The 16,520-nt window shown below is 51.5% G+C and overlaps 2 protein-coding genes across 2 annotated transcripts in view; both read right to left on the bottom strand.

The window, feature by feature from the left end:
• The window catches only part of RPA1 (replication protein A1), a 92,186-nt gene that overhangs the window by 61,537 nt on the left and 14,129 nt on the right, over nucleotides 1-16,520 (bottom strand). The gene's annotated exons all lie outside the window — the stretch shown is intronic.
• Nucleotides 1,329-12,073, bottom strand: SERPINF2 (serpin family F member 2). The gene is made up of 9 exons (XM_063294756.1): nucleotides 11,954-12,073; nucleotides 11,418-11,506; nucleotides 10,911-10,967; nucleotides 8,771-9,158; nucleotides 7,788-7,931; nucleotides 6,598-6,801; nucleotides 5,187-5,329; nucleotides 4,751-4,955; nucleotides 1,329-2,389 (listed from the first exon to the last, which is right to left on the bottom strand). The coding sequence occupies exons 2-9, from the start codon at nucleotides 11,481-11,483 to the stop codon at nucleotides 2,046-2,048; spliced, it is 1,551 nt and encodes a 516-aa protein (XP_063150826.1). The 5' UTR covers nucleotides 11,484-11,506; nucleotides 11,954-12,073; the 3' UTR covers nucleotides 1,329-2,045.

The following is a 16,520-nucleotide window of genomic DNA, read 5'->3' as shown; positions in this document are numbered from 1 at the left end:
CAGGGGAAGCTGGTGCTTATAACGCTCTCCCGGCCCAGCCAGCAGCAGGCTTCAAGTTACAGCTTCCCGGGGACCCTCTTAAAGCAGCAGCTTCCCCTTTCCGACCTGGCAGCGCATCTGCTGGAGCCAGGCGACGGCTCGGCAGAGACAAAGGGTGTTGGAGAGCCAGCTCATGAAATACTCTCTGGCGCTATACTATAGAAATATTTTAAGTCGGAAAGTGGCCAAAAAAGTTAGAAGCAAGGACTGGGCCTGGGGCCATTTCATTCAGGGTTGGGTAAACCTGGTTCCTGAAGTAACCAGTTTCTGAGCTGGCACAAAACTTTGAACGGAAAGCCAGTCAGCACCAAAAACAGCCAAGCGTAGCCCATTGTGCCGCTGCATGGAGCCCCCCACCTCCAGGGCTCAGGAAGGGAAGGTGCCTTGGGGTGCCAGCCGTGAAATGTCTTTGACCTGGAAAACTTAGGGACAGCCTCTCCCAATCTCGTCTGAAGATTTAGAAGTCTTAAAGGACTTCAGGCATTTGATCTTCATCTTAAGCGATGCACACTATCAATGAAGGAGAAACCGGAGGAACATTCAAGGCATCTCTTCAGCAGGGAACTTGATGGAAACACGGTCCGAGCAGAGAAGTGGCATTTGGTGGCCATGAGCAAGAGAGGAATACCTCAAACTAAGACAACAGGCCACCCACAGTCCCTCCCTCTGTGCCAGCATCTCAGGGGGAACAGCCATCTATGGCCAAAGCCTCCCTTGACTCTCCTCTAAAGGCCAAGGCCCTTTCCAGGGCTTCCGGTTTTTGTCTTCCCCAACACGGGAGGGTGTTGAATGTGGCAGCCTTCCAGACTCTGGGATAGAAGAGTTACTCCGAATTGAGCCAAAGGACTCCTTCACCCAGTATCTTGTTCTAGACGCTGGCTTCCTACCCAGAGAGAGTTTAAAAGCCTGGCTCTGCAGTCTCGTTGCCCCAGGAACTGATATTCAGGGTAGACTTCTCTGCATGTGGAGGTTCCCGCTAGCTGTAGAAGTTTCTTTCCTCCTCCCCCCCCCCCCCATTTCTCTCACCCTCCTGAACACCACCTCTCAACCAGTGGTCGTCATCGTCAGATATTCTAAAAGGAGCTAGCTTTATTTTGCACCTTCTTCTGGCTACCCTGAATCTTGCAGAGACAGGCTTCTCTGGGCATCTCCCTGCTCTCCTGCTACCAGGGCAGCAGAGAGATCCCCCTCATAGTCCTGGGTGATCCTAATGCTCTTTTCCTCTCCTACAGCCCCTTTTTCAAGACATCTAAATAGCTACACCATAGAAGAATACCAAGGCATTGTGATATGAGCAGTTTTACTTTTAATTATTTTCCTTAATTCTCATTGCTGAGTCTTCCTCTCTTTTTTTCAAACTTTAGCCACATAACTGCGCAGCACTTATCCATGCTATGTTTTTACAAGCCTGAAGAGAAAGGACAATTTTGAACTTGATTATGATCTCAGGATCTTAGGACAGCCTTGTTAGGTAGTCACAGGATCCTTGCAAGGCATTTAAATCATTACCATTCCACCCTCTTTGAGACAGTGGCTTCCAAAATGATGACAGGCAGAAGTGAAGGGGGTGGCCCTGTGTGCATCTTGGATTGATGAGGGGCTTCTAGGGCAGAACTGACTAAATTGTGATGAGGCGTTCCTCCAGCCTTGGTTTTGAGGCCAAGGAAAGAGCTGAGGAAGGCCAAGGGGAAAGCAGTTTGGTGGGGTCCAGTCCAGGCCAATGGATTCCTCCAGTTGGGTGGGGGGAGAGGGGAGCCCCTCAAGAGATTCCCAGGGGAGACACGGGCATGTGGCAAGCTGAGGGGCAGGATTCCACCCCAATCCTGCTAGTGGCCAAGGGAGGCCAACCATCACCCGGGTGGCCTCTGTTTTAAGCTTGGACTGGGTATGGAATCCACCCCATTCCCGAGACGCCAGTGGGGAGGGCAAAACTTTTGTTTGTAGCCAGAAGAGGACTTCTGGGAAGCCTGGGCTGGTTGGTACCAGCAGGGCAGAGCTGTGGCCATTCAGGGTTTCCAGGTGTCTGATGGATCAGCAAAAGGCAGGCCTTCCATCTCCTCTCTCAGCAGGAAGCCCTCCACGTTCTTCTGCCGGGGAGCCCCCGGGTTGGGATTCCAGATGCTGCCGAAGAAGAAGGGGATTCCCGTTGTCTCCTCCAGGATCATGAAGGCAAACGGCTTGTTGAGGCAGAAAGCAGAGAAGGAGCGGTAGGCCGTCACGCTCGTGGCCGCTGATGCCTCCACTCCAGCCTCTGCAAGGTCTAGGGTGGCTTGATGCTCAATGCTGGAGACAAAGAGAGGTCCTTCAGCAATGGGGTGGAGATCTGGGGAAGAAAACAGCTCGCCAAGACCTGGAGAGAAGACAGGAAGCCACAACTGAAATGGCAGCCATGCTGGGTACAGGAATGCTGTCCAGGACGATTGGCAGGGAAGGGTGGTCAGCCCCAAGTCCTGCAGCTGCAGCCAAGGAGAATCAAGCATCAAGGTGTGCCAAGAGCGTGTGGCTTTCTTCTGCTTCTGAGATTCAGGTCTGGACTTCCAGGGAGCCCAAGCAAAGAGTCCAGGGCCAGACCTTAATTGGCAGGGAGAGGCAAGGCAGAGGGTCAGCACAGAGATGTCCAAGGGAAGAGCGGGCACTGAGGACGCTGCAGGCATAAAGTTGGAGCTCCTGATCATAAGGGATGATAAAGCCGCCTGTAGCCAGATGCCTTGCTTAGAATTAAAGGATTTAATAAACAAAGCAACGATAAAGAGGACTCTGTGGCAGGAGGGACTGATGAGAAAAGATCAAGGAGGTGGGGAACCCTAAACGGATGTATCATGGGCTCATCCACACACCGCCCATTTGGGGTCTGGCCTGCAGAAGGGAAGTGAGGTTTCCAGCGGAAATGGAACACTGTGGAAATGGAACCCTTGACACTGTTGATCCTCTGATTCGCGTGGAGCAGGAGTCCGGTGACCTGGGGGGCTCCGATTCCCCAGCTAAAAGGCCACTCCTCTCATCTGGCCACGGACCTCCATGCCTCCAAAGCCATTTCTGTTCTGGCTGCTGAAGGAAATGGTAGCCAAAGCGTGTGACCAACAACCTCACCAAAGTGTCCCGTGAGGTCGCTGTTCCCACAGGGACCGCTGCTGCCTCCCACCACAGCGATCCCTGCTCTGCCCTCTGGCCAGCCACTCCTGGCCTCTCTGCTCTGGGGCAGGAGCGGCTGCAGCTGATGACCTGCCTAGCATGCCCACCTCCAGCCATGGTTCCCAGAGGGCTGGAAACAACGTTGGGGAGCCTCTTCAGCCAGAGAGCCCTGCCTGCTGCCAGGAGGATTTGTGGTTGAGCAGTGGAGGAAGGAGGCGCCACGAGGACCCCGTGGCTGGGTGCAGCAGCTGCAGAACCCCCTTCCCTTCCCTTCCCTTCCCACCAGCAGCCACCAACCTGCCCACCTCCCATCCGGGACTGTGGCTGTTTCTGAGGCGCCATAAGAGGACGATGTGGGCCAGCTGTTCTCCAGGCAACATTTTTGCTCCCTCGTCACTGGGAAGAGCCCTGTGCTGTCTGCTGTTGCAGGAGATGAAAAAGGGGTGTGTGGGGCCTGGGCCTGTAAGGCAGGAGGGAAGGGAGGGGGGAGAGTTAGCCTGGGGGAGGACCATGAAAGGAGCTGCTTGCCCCTCCAAACCCCAGGAAAAGGCTATACGGAGGGCGAGCATGGCTGCTCGTTCCTGAGTCACGGATTTAATTTACAGGAAGGCCGATTCTAACCCAGCGTTAGAAATAATGCCCTAAATTCAGTTGGGTTCCTCTGCAGTGGAGGATAGTTGGATTCCACGGCTGAAATGTCCGGTTCCTTTTCCAAGAGTGTGCAGGTGTGCAGGGCACACTTGCTTGCTGGGTACTTCTCCCTGCTTTTATTTATCTCTATCTCTATCTATCTATCTATCTATCTATCTATCAAATTTGTCACTGCCCATCTCCTCCGACTGGAGGGACTGGGCGATTTACAATATAGAATAAATATACAATAAAAATTTCCCCGCTTTCCTGGGAGGATGGTGACTGTTAATTATGCAAAAACTAAAAAGGCTTAAGACGTCCCATGTCTGAGGTTGGAAGGAGGCTCCCCCTGTTGCTGGCAGAGTCTTCAAGGTTAAGGGGCTGCTTCCCCATCCCTTGGGGCGATTCGCTCCTCTGGCTGTGCTGCTGGGCCTGGCAGGCCGCCGTTGTCATGAGTGAGGATGGCGAGCAGGGGGCTCCCACCCAGACTGTCAAGCGCATGCGTAGCACTGAGGAACTGTTCAGCCATTCAAAGAGACACAGATCGGGACTGCCTTAACCCTTGGGGTTTATATGGCTGGGTTTTTCCCACGCTTCCTCAGTTTGTTAGGATTCTTGTTAAGTACTACTAATAAATATTAGAGACCAAGTCATTGTCTCAGTGTGTTTCCTGGTAATCAGGACAGCCGTCAAGAGAAGCCCTCCTCCGGCCTCTCGTGGCTTCCACAGGCTGGAGGTGCTTGGGGTCAAATTGGGACTTCACCTGCAAAGCCCACCTGCTCGTTTTCTGCTTTTGAACGGGGTGGGGGGTGTTCAGGGCCTGATGGAGGAGGAGAACAACAACCCTGGATAGAAAGGTAAAATATAAACTGTCCTCAACAGCAGCACCAACAAGAAGCTGGGGGAGGCCCACAAGCCTTTCACCCTCCCTCTGGCCTTCTCTCACCTAACCGAATTAAGGCCTGGTTGAGGACCGTGTGGTCCTGCAAGTGCAGCTTCGGCACCTTCACCATGGTGGACCTCTCCTTGGGGAAAGATGTTTCCAGGTCAACCTGGAGGACCTCAGACAGAACCCGAGAGAAGTTCCTCTCATGGAGGCCTGGAATGATGGCCACAAAGCTGGTGTTGCCCTCAAAGGGAAACTTGGCAACCTGGAGGAAAGAGCACAGGGAGGGTCCACAATCAGTAGCGGCCTAGAGCGTGAGGATGGCCCAGTCATGGGAATCCTCGAGGGTGGCCTCTTCCCCACTTCCCCGCAAGCCACCCAGTGCCCCAAATCCTCCTGGCAGGGCACGGAAATGCAGAACTGCCCAGGTGTCTGGAACAGGCTCAGTGCAAAACTCAGCTGCTGCTCTTGCCCTCCTCGCCTGCCCATCTGGTACCTGCCCATCGCGGGATTCCATGTGAAACCAGCTTAGGGGGTACTCCTGTTCCTTCATCATCTCCACAGAGACTGTGAACTCCTCGTCCAGGTGGAACGTGTCTGGTTCCGTCAGGAGTGGGTCAAACTTGGTCTTCCAGAACCCTAGTCCACAACAGAGAGGACGTCAAGCTGAGAGGCTCAAGGCCAGGAGTTCTTTCCCTCCACAAAGCTGGTCTTTTCAGCACCCAGCGTTTTCAGCCGAATATTGATAGGTTATCCCCCCCAAAAGATAACCCTTAAAATAATAGAACCTGCATTCAGAAAGTTACAACCTGACTGAATGATCATGGGAGCCCATAACCACACACTACTAACACTCTCCTGTCTGTCTGTAACCTTCAACTGGGTGAAACAATGCATCACAGGGCAACAATTTTTGAACCATACATGCAATATGTATGGTTCGTGTAAGCTCCCCATACAGGGCGATATAGTGGAATTAGGAATAAACAGATTGCAATCTCGGCATCCACCTATGGCTACTCCCAGGGAATTGGCTATAAAAAAATTTCATCTCCTTGATTCCTGGAGGCCATTGTGGCAAAAAGACTGCCCCCAGCATTGTCAAAGCCTACCCTGTATTACAACGAAGCCTCCTGCTTTTGATCAGCCATGCAGAATATGGCCAGCTATCAACAGAGGGCGCACTAATCATGGCAGGTGTGCAGATTCCCTATATAAACGGGGTAAGATACCATTTCCAAGGTGTGACTGCGGGGCTGACAGGCAAACTGTTAAACCCGTAATACAAGAATGTAAGACTAGAGCCTACGATGGGAACTTTGCTGATTTCCTGATGGCAACTGATGCTGCGAAAGACTGTATTTGTAATCTTAATGTTTGTTTTTAGTTATAATTGCCCTGTGACCAATGTATATTTTCTATATACCTTTTTATATTCCCAATTTTTAAAATATATTTGTAATATGTATGATGTGTTGCTATACGATAAATAAATTTTTGAACCAAGGTACCTCAATTGGGCTAACTTACAGAATGCTGTGACCCATTACTCCTGTGGGAGTGAAATTTGGGGGTGCAGCACAGGTCAGGGAGTGGCACAGGTTGTGGGAGGACGTGACACAGGTTGGGGAGTGCCCGAGAGGTGCAGGTGTGTGAGGGGGGTGCTCGAGAGGTGTCAGGGTTAGGTTTCAAAAAGCTTTCTGAAACTATGACCAAACAGTCATGGGTTGTTGTGTGTGTGCGCCAAAGAAAAAGAGGACTTGGCTGAAGAGGGATGCTTTATTAAATTAGCCCTGTGCTGGACTCCAGTTTGTGGTCCCACATGGAACAAGCAAGTATCACCCCTGTCTTTCTCCCCAGAAGTCCGGCCCTGCGTGTAGCCCCCTCAGCCAGGCAGGAAGACCCACCTTGGAAATAGACCGCATTGAGAAGGACCATCACGACACTGGGAGGCAGCTCAGGGAGCATAGTGGAAATCCGCCCGTTTGTCGCTTCTTTCACCCAGGCGTTGATGGCCGCAAGGTCAGCCTCGCTGTTCCCAGAAAGCACGGCTGGCTTCACCCCGTAGAACCTCTGGGACTCCTCCAGGAATTTCTCTTTGATCGGGAACCCTGGGAAGAACTCAGCAGGGAGCGGGGAGGTCAACCCAGCAGGGGAGGCATCACCACCCAGCTCCTGGAGGAGGACTGCAGCACCCCATCCTCTGGCACCTGCCCTTATTCTATTGGATGGCTTAAGAAGCACTCATCTGTGTACTACATTGCATTATAGAGCAACATATGAAATAATGCTGTTTCTTTGGCAGTAAAAGAGATTTCACATTTTTTAAAAGAGAAATGTGATGGCTTCTTCTAAGAAGTGCATTCCTGAGAGCCTGGCTACATTACTTTGTCCATCTATCAATCCGTCATTTTTATATCCTGATCCTAACCTGAGCTTGATGGTGAAATTGAGAGGTTTGTATAGTGCGTCAAAAGTTTTCAAAATCTAGAAGAAATTAAGAGATCAGAGAAATGTGCTGATACCCTGGGGAAGCAAAACCATTCCCTTCTGTTCTGAAACTGTGCAGAGCTTTTTTTCAGGTTTAGCATACTAACTGTATATACAAGTAGAAACAACAAGGCCGATTAAGTGCATTTCCTTGCAAAAAGCTTGAAGTCGTTCTTGTTTCAGCTGAGGCAGCCGTGCAGTGCAGTTTGGCACCAAAAGAGGCCTCTGCATTTTCACCTGCCAGCAACCCGAGCCGAGCACCCTGGAGAGATGAACCTCCCTGGAGGAGGCTGGAAGCACGCGTGTGCCTCTGGTCCACCAAGGGCCATCTTGGGAAGGGACAGCACTTCCTCCCTTGTGTACAAGCCCTCTCTTCCTTTCGCACATTCCTTATATTGCAGACTGACAGGGGAAATCACGTGGTTTTAAAACTTCCTCCACAGCAGACCCAGTCCAGATGCCCTTCTCCTCTCGTAAAAAGCCTCTGAAGGCAGACAGACATCTTGGCACTGCTGTTCTCTCTCTCTCTCTCTCTCTCATGCACGCATGCAAGTGGAAATGGCTGCCTCCCTCTTGCACAGAGGCCTTTTGCCTCACCAGCACTCACCTTTCTCCAAGTAAAGGCGGCTTGCTATGCTGAGCGCTGTCCTGTGCAGGTGCTGAGAGACGTGACGCAGCGCCTGGTGCAGGCAGGGCACGGACTCCATGTGCAGGACCTCAAGGAGCTGCTTCTGGGTCTGGTTGGCTGCTCCTGAAATGAACCAGGCTCAGTTTGGACCAGGGAAGCAGCAGCCTATGGTGCAAAGGAAGCTATGGAGGCATGTGGCGATGGGGCTGGTCTCCGACTCGAGGTTCAGTTTTGTGCCCCCCACCCAAGGCCAGCAGGCACCCCTGGAGGAACTCATGTTCATCTGGCAATAGGGACATCCCAAAATCAACGACCCTTCTCCCCATAGGAGATGGGGGACAGTAGTAAGCCCTGGGGCTCTTTGGGCCAAAGTGGGCCACCAACAAGCGTGTGCTCTGGGAAAGGGGGCTGCGGGGCCTTTTTCTCCCCCAGCCCCGTTCATGCTTGGGAAGTCTGCCCTTGCATCTCTGTGAGGTTGAGGACTTTCCCTCTCCTCCCTTTGGTCTACCGGTACCATCTCTGCATTAGGGGTGATTTTTTTTTTTTATCATATGGCATAGCAGTTCGGTGTTCATGCTGCTTTTTTTTCTTGCTGGGAAATCCTTGTGAGGTCCAGCAGCCAGATGTGTGCACTATTTAGCCATGACAAGCCACATTGCCTGGGGTGCACGAGGAGGCTGGTCTACATTGCACAGAGTTGGGCTGACTGGCGCAGGGTCACCCAGCTGGCCTTTGTGTCTGAGGCGGGACTAGAACTCACAGCCTCCTGGTTTCTGGCCCAGCACCTTTGCCACTAGACCAGACTGGCTCTCGTTAGGGGTGATCAGAAAGTGGGACAGCCGGCGTCAGCAGGAGTCTTTGCGATGCTCCCCTCAGAAGCACAGATGGGAGGTCTCCCTTCCCCCTCTGAAAGCAAAACCCCAGAAACATCTTCTCGTGTGCCAGGGTGTGCATGTGCTGACCTAGAGCCAGGTGGGCGAGTGCCAGGTTGATGCTGAGGGGCGAGAAGATGGTGTTGCCTTGGCTCTCCTCAGCCTCCACCTCCCGCAGGAGGTCCACCCCCAGGGCCCTCATGGCCCGGGCAATCTTGTGCACACTTGGGAAAAGGACATTGTCGCTGCAGCCTTCCTCTTCCTCCTGCTCCTGTCCCTCCAGAGAATTTGGGTGTCCCTCCAGCCCTGTAGACCCGTCTGAAACTGTGTCCCCTGGACTGGCAGCTCCATCTGGAAAATGGGGAGGCAATTTTGCGGGGCCCTGCACAGCCCCTTGGGACTCGGATTCCGATCCTGCCTCAGGCTGAAAGACGTTCAGTGGTACAGCCTCTGTCTGGAGTACCTCCGCAGCATGGGCCTGTGGGGGTGGGGGGGGAGAGAGAGAGAGTCTCTGAATGGCAGACCTGTCTTGCCTACCAGGAGTCCTGGGTTCAGAGCACTCCTGCGGCATGCTGGCAAGCTCTCTGAGAGCCACAGCCGCCAATCCTATTTTCTACATGGACCCTGAAGGTCAGCGTGTTGGGCTTTCTAGGCCAGTGTTTCTCAACCTTGGCAACTTGAAGACGTGCGGACTTCAACTCCCAGAATTCCCCAGCCAGCCATGCTGGGAATGAATTCCCATGAATTGGGAATTCTGGGAGTTGAAGTCCACACGTCTTCAAGTTGCCAAGGTTGAGAAACTGTTCTAGGCAATGGTTAACTTACTTTAAAAGGATTTGTTTCATTCATTATAAAAACGTCTAAACCATTCTCCATCCACATGGATCCCTGCATACTTTAACGCACCCACACTAACACTGACACATACTGTGAACAGCTACATCGAAACCTATCCCCACAAGCAATGAAGATAATTCAAATGGGATGGGACAGCATGCGGTTGTGATTCCAATTAAGCAGATCTGGTGAAGTCCACAGGGTCTCCGAGGACCGACATTTGAGCATCGGCACTGGGGGTGTCACCCTGGAAGATTCTATCAATTGAAGCAACCATGAAGCCTCCTGGGTTTTAGTCTCCAAATGAAGATCACCCAGAACATAGAAGGTGACGATAATACCGTGTTTCCAGTTCTGATTTATTTGGGGACCCATCGGAAGTGGTCCTCTGGATAGTCGGCCTCAGAGAAGACAGTCACTCTTAGAGATGCTCTAATGGATCCTGCACTGAGGAGGGATCAGACCAGATTCCAACTCCACGACCTCGTGTCCTCAACCTGGTCTGCTTTCGGGTGGGCTCCAAAATTCTCTGCCCCGTTGACCTGGACCTTGGCAGCTGCCATTGTAGGAATGCCATGCCCAGTTGAAGGAGGCCTTCTGCTGCCTCTTCTTTGCCTACGAAGCGGCCATGCTTGCCCACCCACCCCAGCGATTTGTCTCCTTTCAGGCCAGACACACCAGGACTCCATCCTGGCCAGGGCTTCTGGCACACGCACAAAAGCATCCACGGTCTTTCTCTCCCAATTGCTCATGCTGTTTTGGCATGTGTACGTGTTGCCCGGAGCGGCTCTCCTGCCACTTGGCCTCCAGTTGGTCAATTGGAAGAATTTTCACCTTTACCCCCAGGGATGACTCATCCTTCCTGTGCCAGCTGTTCTTTGCCTCCTCCCAGGGTTCTGGTTAAAAAGCTCCTGTGCCCCTTCTCTGAGATTATTTATTTATTTGTGTGTGTGTGTGTGTGTGTGTGCGTATATAGTCACCCATCTCACAACAAGCGACTCTGGGTGGCTTACAAGTTAAAACAGCAAGAAATATATTAAAAAATAAAAAACCAAACAAAAACAATAAAACAATAAATAAGTAAGTAAGTAAGTAAGTAAGTGGATGGATGGATGGATGGATGGTAGGTAGGTAAAAATAACTAAGAGTTGTCCAGCCCCAGCTTTCTTCAGGTGAAGCCTACTCGTGCCAAGGAGCCCCCCCTCTGGGTGCCACCTGCCAGCCAGGCCAGTTGCAGGTTTCTCCGCCTCTTTGATGCTGACTCAGTGCGTCCTTGAGATGTGAGTTGGGGGAGCAGGATTTGAACCTGCTTCATCAGCTGCACCCCGTCCTAATCGTGACTGCCCCCCCCCCCGAGGATCTGCCCTCTCAAGCAGAGGGAGCCTCTTCTTACCAGCAGAATGTTCCTCTGAGCAGCTTCATCCCAGTCCAAGGCGTGGGCAAAAGGTGCCTGGAAGAGAACCCGTCGGTGAGCCCCCTACAGCTGCACCCCAGCAGGCACGAGCTTCTTGCCACCTGCTTTGGCTCTCCCTCTGCAGCAAGTGGCACCCAGAAAATTCAATCCGGGGAGTGGCAAAGCCAGCTTTCAGGGGAGACCTGCTCTTGGCAGCAAGGCGGAATAGCACAAGGGGTGCTGATGTAATGCTGCTGCCCCCGTTCCCTGGAACTCTCAGTCACCAGCTCGACCATGGCAGCCTTTGGGACGGAGGCCACAGGGTTCCCCCCATCTGCCAAAGCATCAGGCTTACATATGGGACCAGGTGCGCAAACGCATTCTTCTCAAGAGGGGCCAGGATTTGATTCCAGGCCTCTGCAGGGGCTGTTCTTCCTTGTGCTGACGCCCCCCCCACCCCATGCGCTCCATGGAAGAATTCTCAAAGGGCAGCAGGCCACAACTCACCTGGGACTGCCCAGCCCGCAGAGCAGACAAGCAACCCACCAGCAGAGTCCAGAGCAGCAGAGCCATCGGGAAGCCGATGGGGGGGGGGGCTGTGGGAGGGAAGAGAGACTGGCTGACCTTGTGTGCTGCAGGGTCCCCGGAGGGCCAGGACCAAGGATCTCAGCCCAGGGACCCCCATCTTGTTCTCCTCACTTGCAAACCCAGGGGATCAGCCCTGGCACCAAGCGGCATGGGCTGTGGCCAGCCCGGTTTGGGAGCTGGACTTACTTTCTCAGCCTGTTCTCCCCCCTCCCCCCCACATTTGGGAGGAAGTGGCCCATTTCCTGGTAGAATCATTTCCCTGCGTGAACATTCTGCGCAATTGGTGGGAGAGGGGAGAAAGCACCAGCCACCACCAAAGCCCAGGAAATGGGGCAACTTCCATGCTGCCAAGAGAAGGGCAACGGTGGCCCCTTGCCCAAGGGTCGCAGAATTCCCCCTGCCCCCACCCTCTTTGCCAATTCATCCTATTGCTGCCCGGGCACTCCCCCCTTCACCTTGTTGCTCGAGCTGCTTTTCCCTGTGCCTCTGCGGCTGCCCCTCTCTAGCTCTGAAAGGGGGCGGATTAGGCCCTTGGCCTAAGCAGGAAGCAGCAGCAACGCCCGCCCGTGTGTCAAATTCCTTCTCCTCCGCAGGCAAATATTGACTTTCAGTTTTCAGTTAAACATTTGTTCAGAAACTCTGGTCCAGGGGGCAATCCAGGAACCAGGGCCCCTCCCTCTTTGACACAGAGAAGCTGCCCGGCTTGGGGGGAAGCGACAGGGCAACGCTCCAGGGCCTTAGAAAAAGCACCCGGCTCAGACGGGGAGTCCAGGGGCCCCAAGAGGGCACCACTCTGTCCATCCTCACTCAGGGGAGGAACCGTGCAACTGCAGCAGCCCCACCCCACCCCCACCCCGCCTGTCCTCCAGAAAAGGTGGGCATTGCACCTTCTCTCTTGGCCAGACAGCTCTACGCTGCCCCGCAGAAGCTCCTGCTAAGATGTAGCCTGCCTCTGGAGGAGGGGACCTCCTGCTCCATCTGCAGGGGCTTCCCCACTTCTGGAACAGACAACAAGAACCACCTTGGCTAGACTGTACGATCGTCAGAGTGTGTAGCCCCCAACCCTATAGTTCCTTTTGGTCACAAGTTGCCCCGGTGCCCAGAAGGATTCCAAATGGAAACAGACTGGCAACTCTGCAGTGTTTCTGCAAGAGGACGGCCTTGTGGAGGGAACCATCTAGAAGGCCGGAATGGGCATGCGTCTTTTAGGAGCAAAAATCCTCTTAAAAGTCAACCTAATCAACTACAGGAGAGAGGAGGATGAGCAGCAGCTGGTCACCTCTCCAGCACAAACATGTGGCTGTTCAACAATCTGCCTGCTAGACCAGCGGCAATTGTGCCCAGCAGAGAGCTGCTGTAAGCAAGAGGCATGACTGGGGGTCACACACGCCTGGTGCAATTAACCCACTTCAATGTAGGGAACTCTCCCAAGAGCCCTGCAGAGCAGTGTTTCTCAACCTCTTTAAGATGGGTGGACTTCAACTCCCAGAATTCCCCAGCCACCATGGCTGGCTGGGGAATTCTAGGGAATTGAACTTCACCCACCTTAAAGTGGCCAAGGCTGAGAAATACCGGTCTAAGGAATTGTTGTTGTTTATTCGTTTAGTCGCTTCCGACTCTTCGTGACTTCATGGACCAGCCCACGCCAGAGCTTCCTGTCGGTCGTCAACATCCCCAGCTCCCCCAGGGACGAGTCCGTCACCTCTAGAATATCATCCATCCACCTTGCCCTTGGTCGGCCCCTCTTCCTTTTGCCTTCCACTCTCCCTAGCATCAGCATCTTCTCCAGGGTGTCCTGTCTTCTCATGATGTGGCCAAAGTATTTCAGTTTTGCCTTTAATATCATTCCCTCAAGTGAGCAGTCTGGCTTTATTTCCTGGAGGATGGACTGGTTTGATCTTCTTGCAGTCCAAGGCACTCTCAGAATTTTCCTCCAACACCACAGTTCAAAAGCATCAATCTTCCTTCTCTCAGCCTTCCTTATGGTCCAGCTCTCGCAGCCATATGTTACTACGGGGAACACCATTGCTTTAACGATGCGGACCTTTGTTGTCAGTGTGATGTCTCTGCTCTTAACTATTTTATCGAGATTTGTCATTGCTCTTCTCCCAAGGATTAAGCGTCTTCTGATTTCCTGACTGCAGTCAGCATCTGCAGTAATCTTCGCACCTAGGAATACAAAGTCTTTCACTGCTTCTACATTTTCTCCATTTGCCAGTTATCAATCAAGCTGGTTGCCATAATCTTGGTTTTTTTGAGGTTTAGCTGCAAGCCAGCTTTTGCACTTTCTTCTTTCACCTTCATCATAAGGCTCCTCAGTTCCTCTTCGCTTTCAGCCATCAAAGTGGTATCATCTGCATATCTGAGATTGTTAATGTTTCTTCCAGCGATTTTAACTCCAGCCTTGGATTCCTCAAGGCCAGCTTGTCGCATGATGTGTTCTGCATACAAGTTGAATAGGTAGGGTGAGAGTATACAGCCCTGCCGTACTCCTTTCCCAATCTTAAACCAGTCCGTTGTTCTGTGGTCTGTTCTTACTGTTGCTACTTGGTCGTTATACAGATTCTTCAGGAGGCAGACAAGATGACTTAGTATCCCCATACCACTAAGAACTTGCCACAATTTGTTATGGTCCACACAGTCAAAGGCTTTAGAATAGTCAATAAAACAGAAATAGATGTTTTTCTGAAACTCCCTGGCTTTTTCCATTATCCAGCGGATATTGGCAATTTGGTCTCTAGTTCCTCTGCCTTTTCTAAACCCAGCTTGTACATCTGGCAATTCTCGCTCCATGAACTGCTGAAGTCTACTTTGCAGGATCTTGAGCATTACCTTACTGGCATGTGAAATGAGTGCCACTGTTCGATAGTTTGAACAGTCTTTAGTGTTTCCCTTTTTTGGTATGGGGATATAAGTTGATTTTTTCCAATCTGATGGCCATTCTTGTGTTTTCCAAATTTGCTGGCATATAGCATGCATTACCTTGACAGCATCATCTTGCAAGATTTTGAACAGTTCAGCTGGGATGCCGTCGTCTCCTGCTGCCTTGTTATTAGCAATGCTTCTTAAGGCCCACTCAACCTCACTCTTCAGGATGTCTGGCTCTAGCTCACTGACCACACCGTCAAAGCTATCCCCAATATTGTTATCCTTCCTATACAGGTCTTCTGTATATTCTTGCCACCTTTTCTTGATCTCTTCTGCTTCTGTTAGGTCCTTGCCATCTTTGTTTTTGATCATACCCATTTTTGTCTGGAATTTACCCCCAATGTTTCTAATTTTCTGGAAGAGGTCTCTTGTCCTTCCTATTCTATTGTCTTCTTCCACTTCCACGCATTGCTTGTTTAAAAATAATTCCTTATCTCTTCTGGCTAACCTCTGGAATTTTGCATTTAATTGGGCATATCTCCCCCTATCACTGTTGCCTTTTGCTTTCCTTCTTTCTTGGGCTACTTCTAGTGTCTCAGCAGACAGCCATTTTGCCTTCTTGGTTTTCTCTTTCTTTGGGATGTATTTTGTTGCCACCTCCTGAACAATGCTGCCAACTTCTGTCCAGAGTTCTTCCGGGACCCTATCTACTAAGTCCAGTCCCTTAAATCTATTCTTCACCTCCACTGCATATTCCTTAGGAATATTAGCGAGCTCATATCTAGCTGATCTGTGGGTCTTCCCTAATCTCTTTAGTCTGATCCTAAATTGTGCAAGAAGAAGTTCGTGATCTGAACTACAGTCAGCTCCAGGCCTTGTTTTTACCGACTGTACAGATGTCCGCCACCTTTGGCTGCAAAGGATGTAGTCAATCTGATTTCGGTGTTGTCCATCTGGTGAAGTCCATGTATAAAGCCGTCTCTTAGGTTGTTGGAAGAGAGAGTTTGTTATGCAGAGTGAATTGTCTTGGCAAAATTCTATCAGCCTATGTCCTGCTTCATTTTGTTTTCCCAGGCCATACTTACCTGTAATTCGAGGTGTCATTTGACTGCCCACCGTAGCATTCCAGTCTCCTGTGATGAAAATAACATCTCTTTTAGGCGTGTTGTCCAGTAGGTGCTGCAGATCCTCATAGAACTGCTCTACTTCAGCTTCTTCAGCATTTGTGGTTGGGGCGTATATTTGGATCGCTGTGATGTTAGATGGCTTGCCCTGAATTCGAATTGAGATCATTCTGTCATTTTTTGGGTTGTATCCAAGCACTGCTTTAGCCACTTTACTATTAATTATGAAGGCTACTCCATTTCTTCTGTGGTCCTCTTGTCCACAGTAGTAGATCTGGTGGTCATCTGATGTGAAGTGGCCCATTCCAGTCCATTTCAGTTCACTGATGCTCAAAATGCCTATCTTTAATCTTGACATCTCACCAGTAACCACATCCAATTTGCCCTGGCTCATAGATCTTACATTCCAGGTTCCAATGGTGTGTTGATCCTTAGAACATCAGATTCGCCGTTCACCACCAGCACCGTCGGCCGCTAGCCATCCTTTCGGCTTTGAGCTAGCTGCGTCATCATGTCTGGGGCTAGTTGAGCTCATCCTCTGTTCCTCCCCAGTAGCATTTTGACCATCTTCCGACCTGGGGGTCTCATCTTCTGATGGTATACCGACATATCTCTGGTTGTACTGATCCATTTAGTTTTCACGGCAAGAATACTGGGGTGGGTTGCCATTACCTTCCCCAGGGATCGCATTTAGTCTGACCTCTCTGTCATGACCTTCCCGTCTTGGGTGGCCCTTCACGGTTTAGCTCATGGCATCATTGAGGTGCTCAAGCTCCAGCACCACAACAAGGTAACGATCATTTGCTGAAGTCTAAGGAATTGCTGCAGCCAATTCTTGGGATATCCCAAGAGCACTGACTCACAAAGAGACACAGCAGGGAACCTCCTCCCTTGGGAAGAAATGCCCCATTTCTCAACGTATTTCAGGAAGTTTTTACTTCAACCCCACATGGGCTCAGCCTACAGCACCCAAATCATCTGGTTGGCCTCCCTGAACCATGTCCACACCCAAGGTATAAATTAACAGTGC

The sequence above is a fragment of the Candoia aspera genome, chromosome 1 (assembly GCF_035149785.1).
Source record: "Candoia aspera isolate rCanAsp1 chromosome 1, rCanAsp1.hap2, whole genome shotgun sequence".
Lineage (NCBI taxonomy): Eukaryota > Metazoa > Chordata > Lepidosauria > Squamata > Boidae > Candoia > Candoia aspera.
Note: the sequence above shows the minus strand (reverse complement) of the source record. Positions and strands in the feature narration are given on the sequence as shown.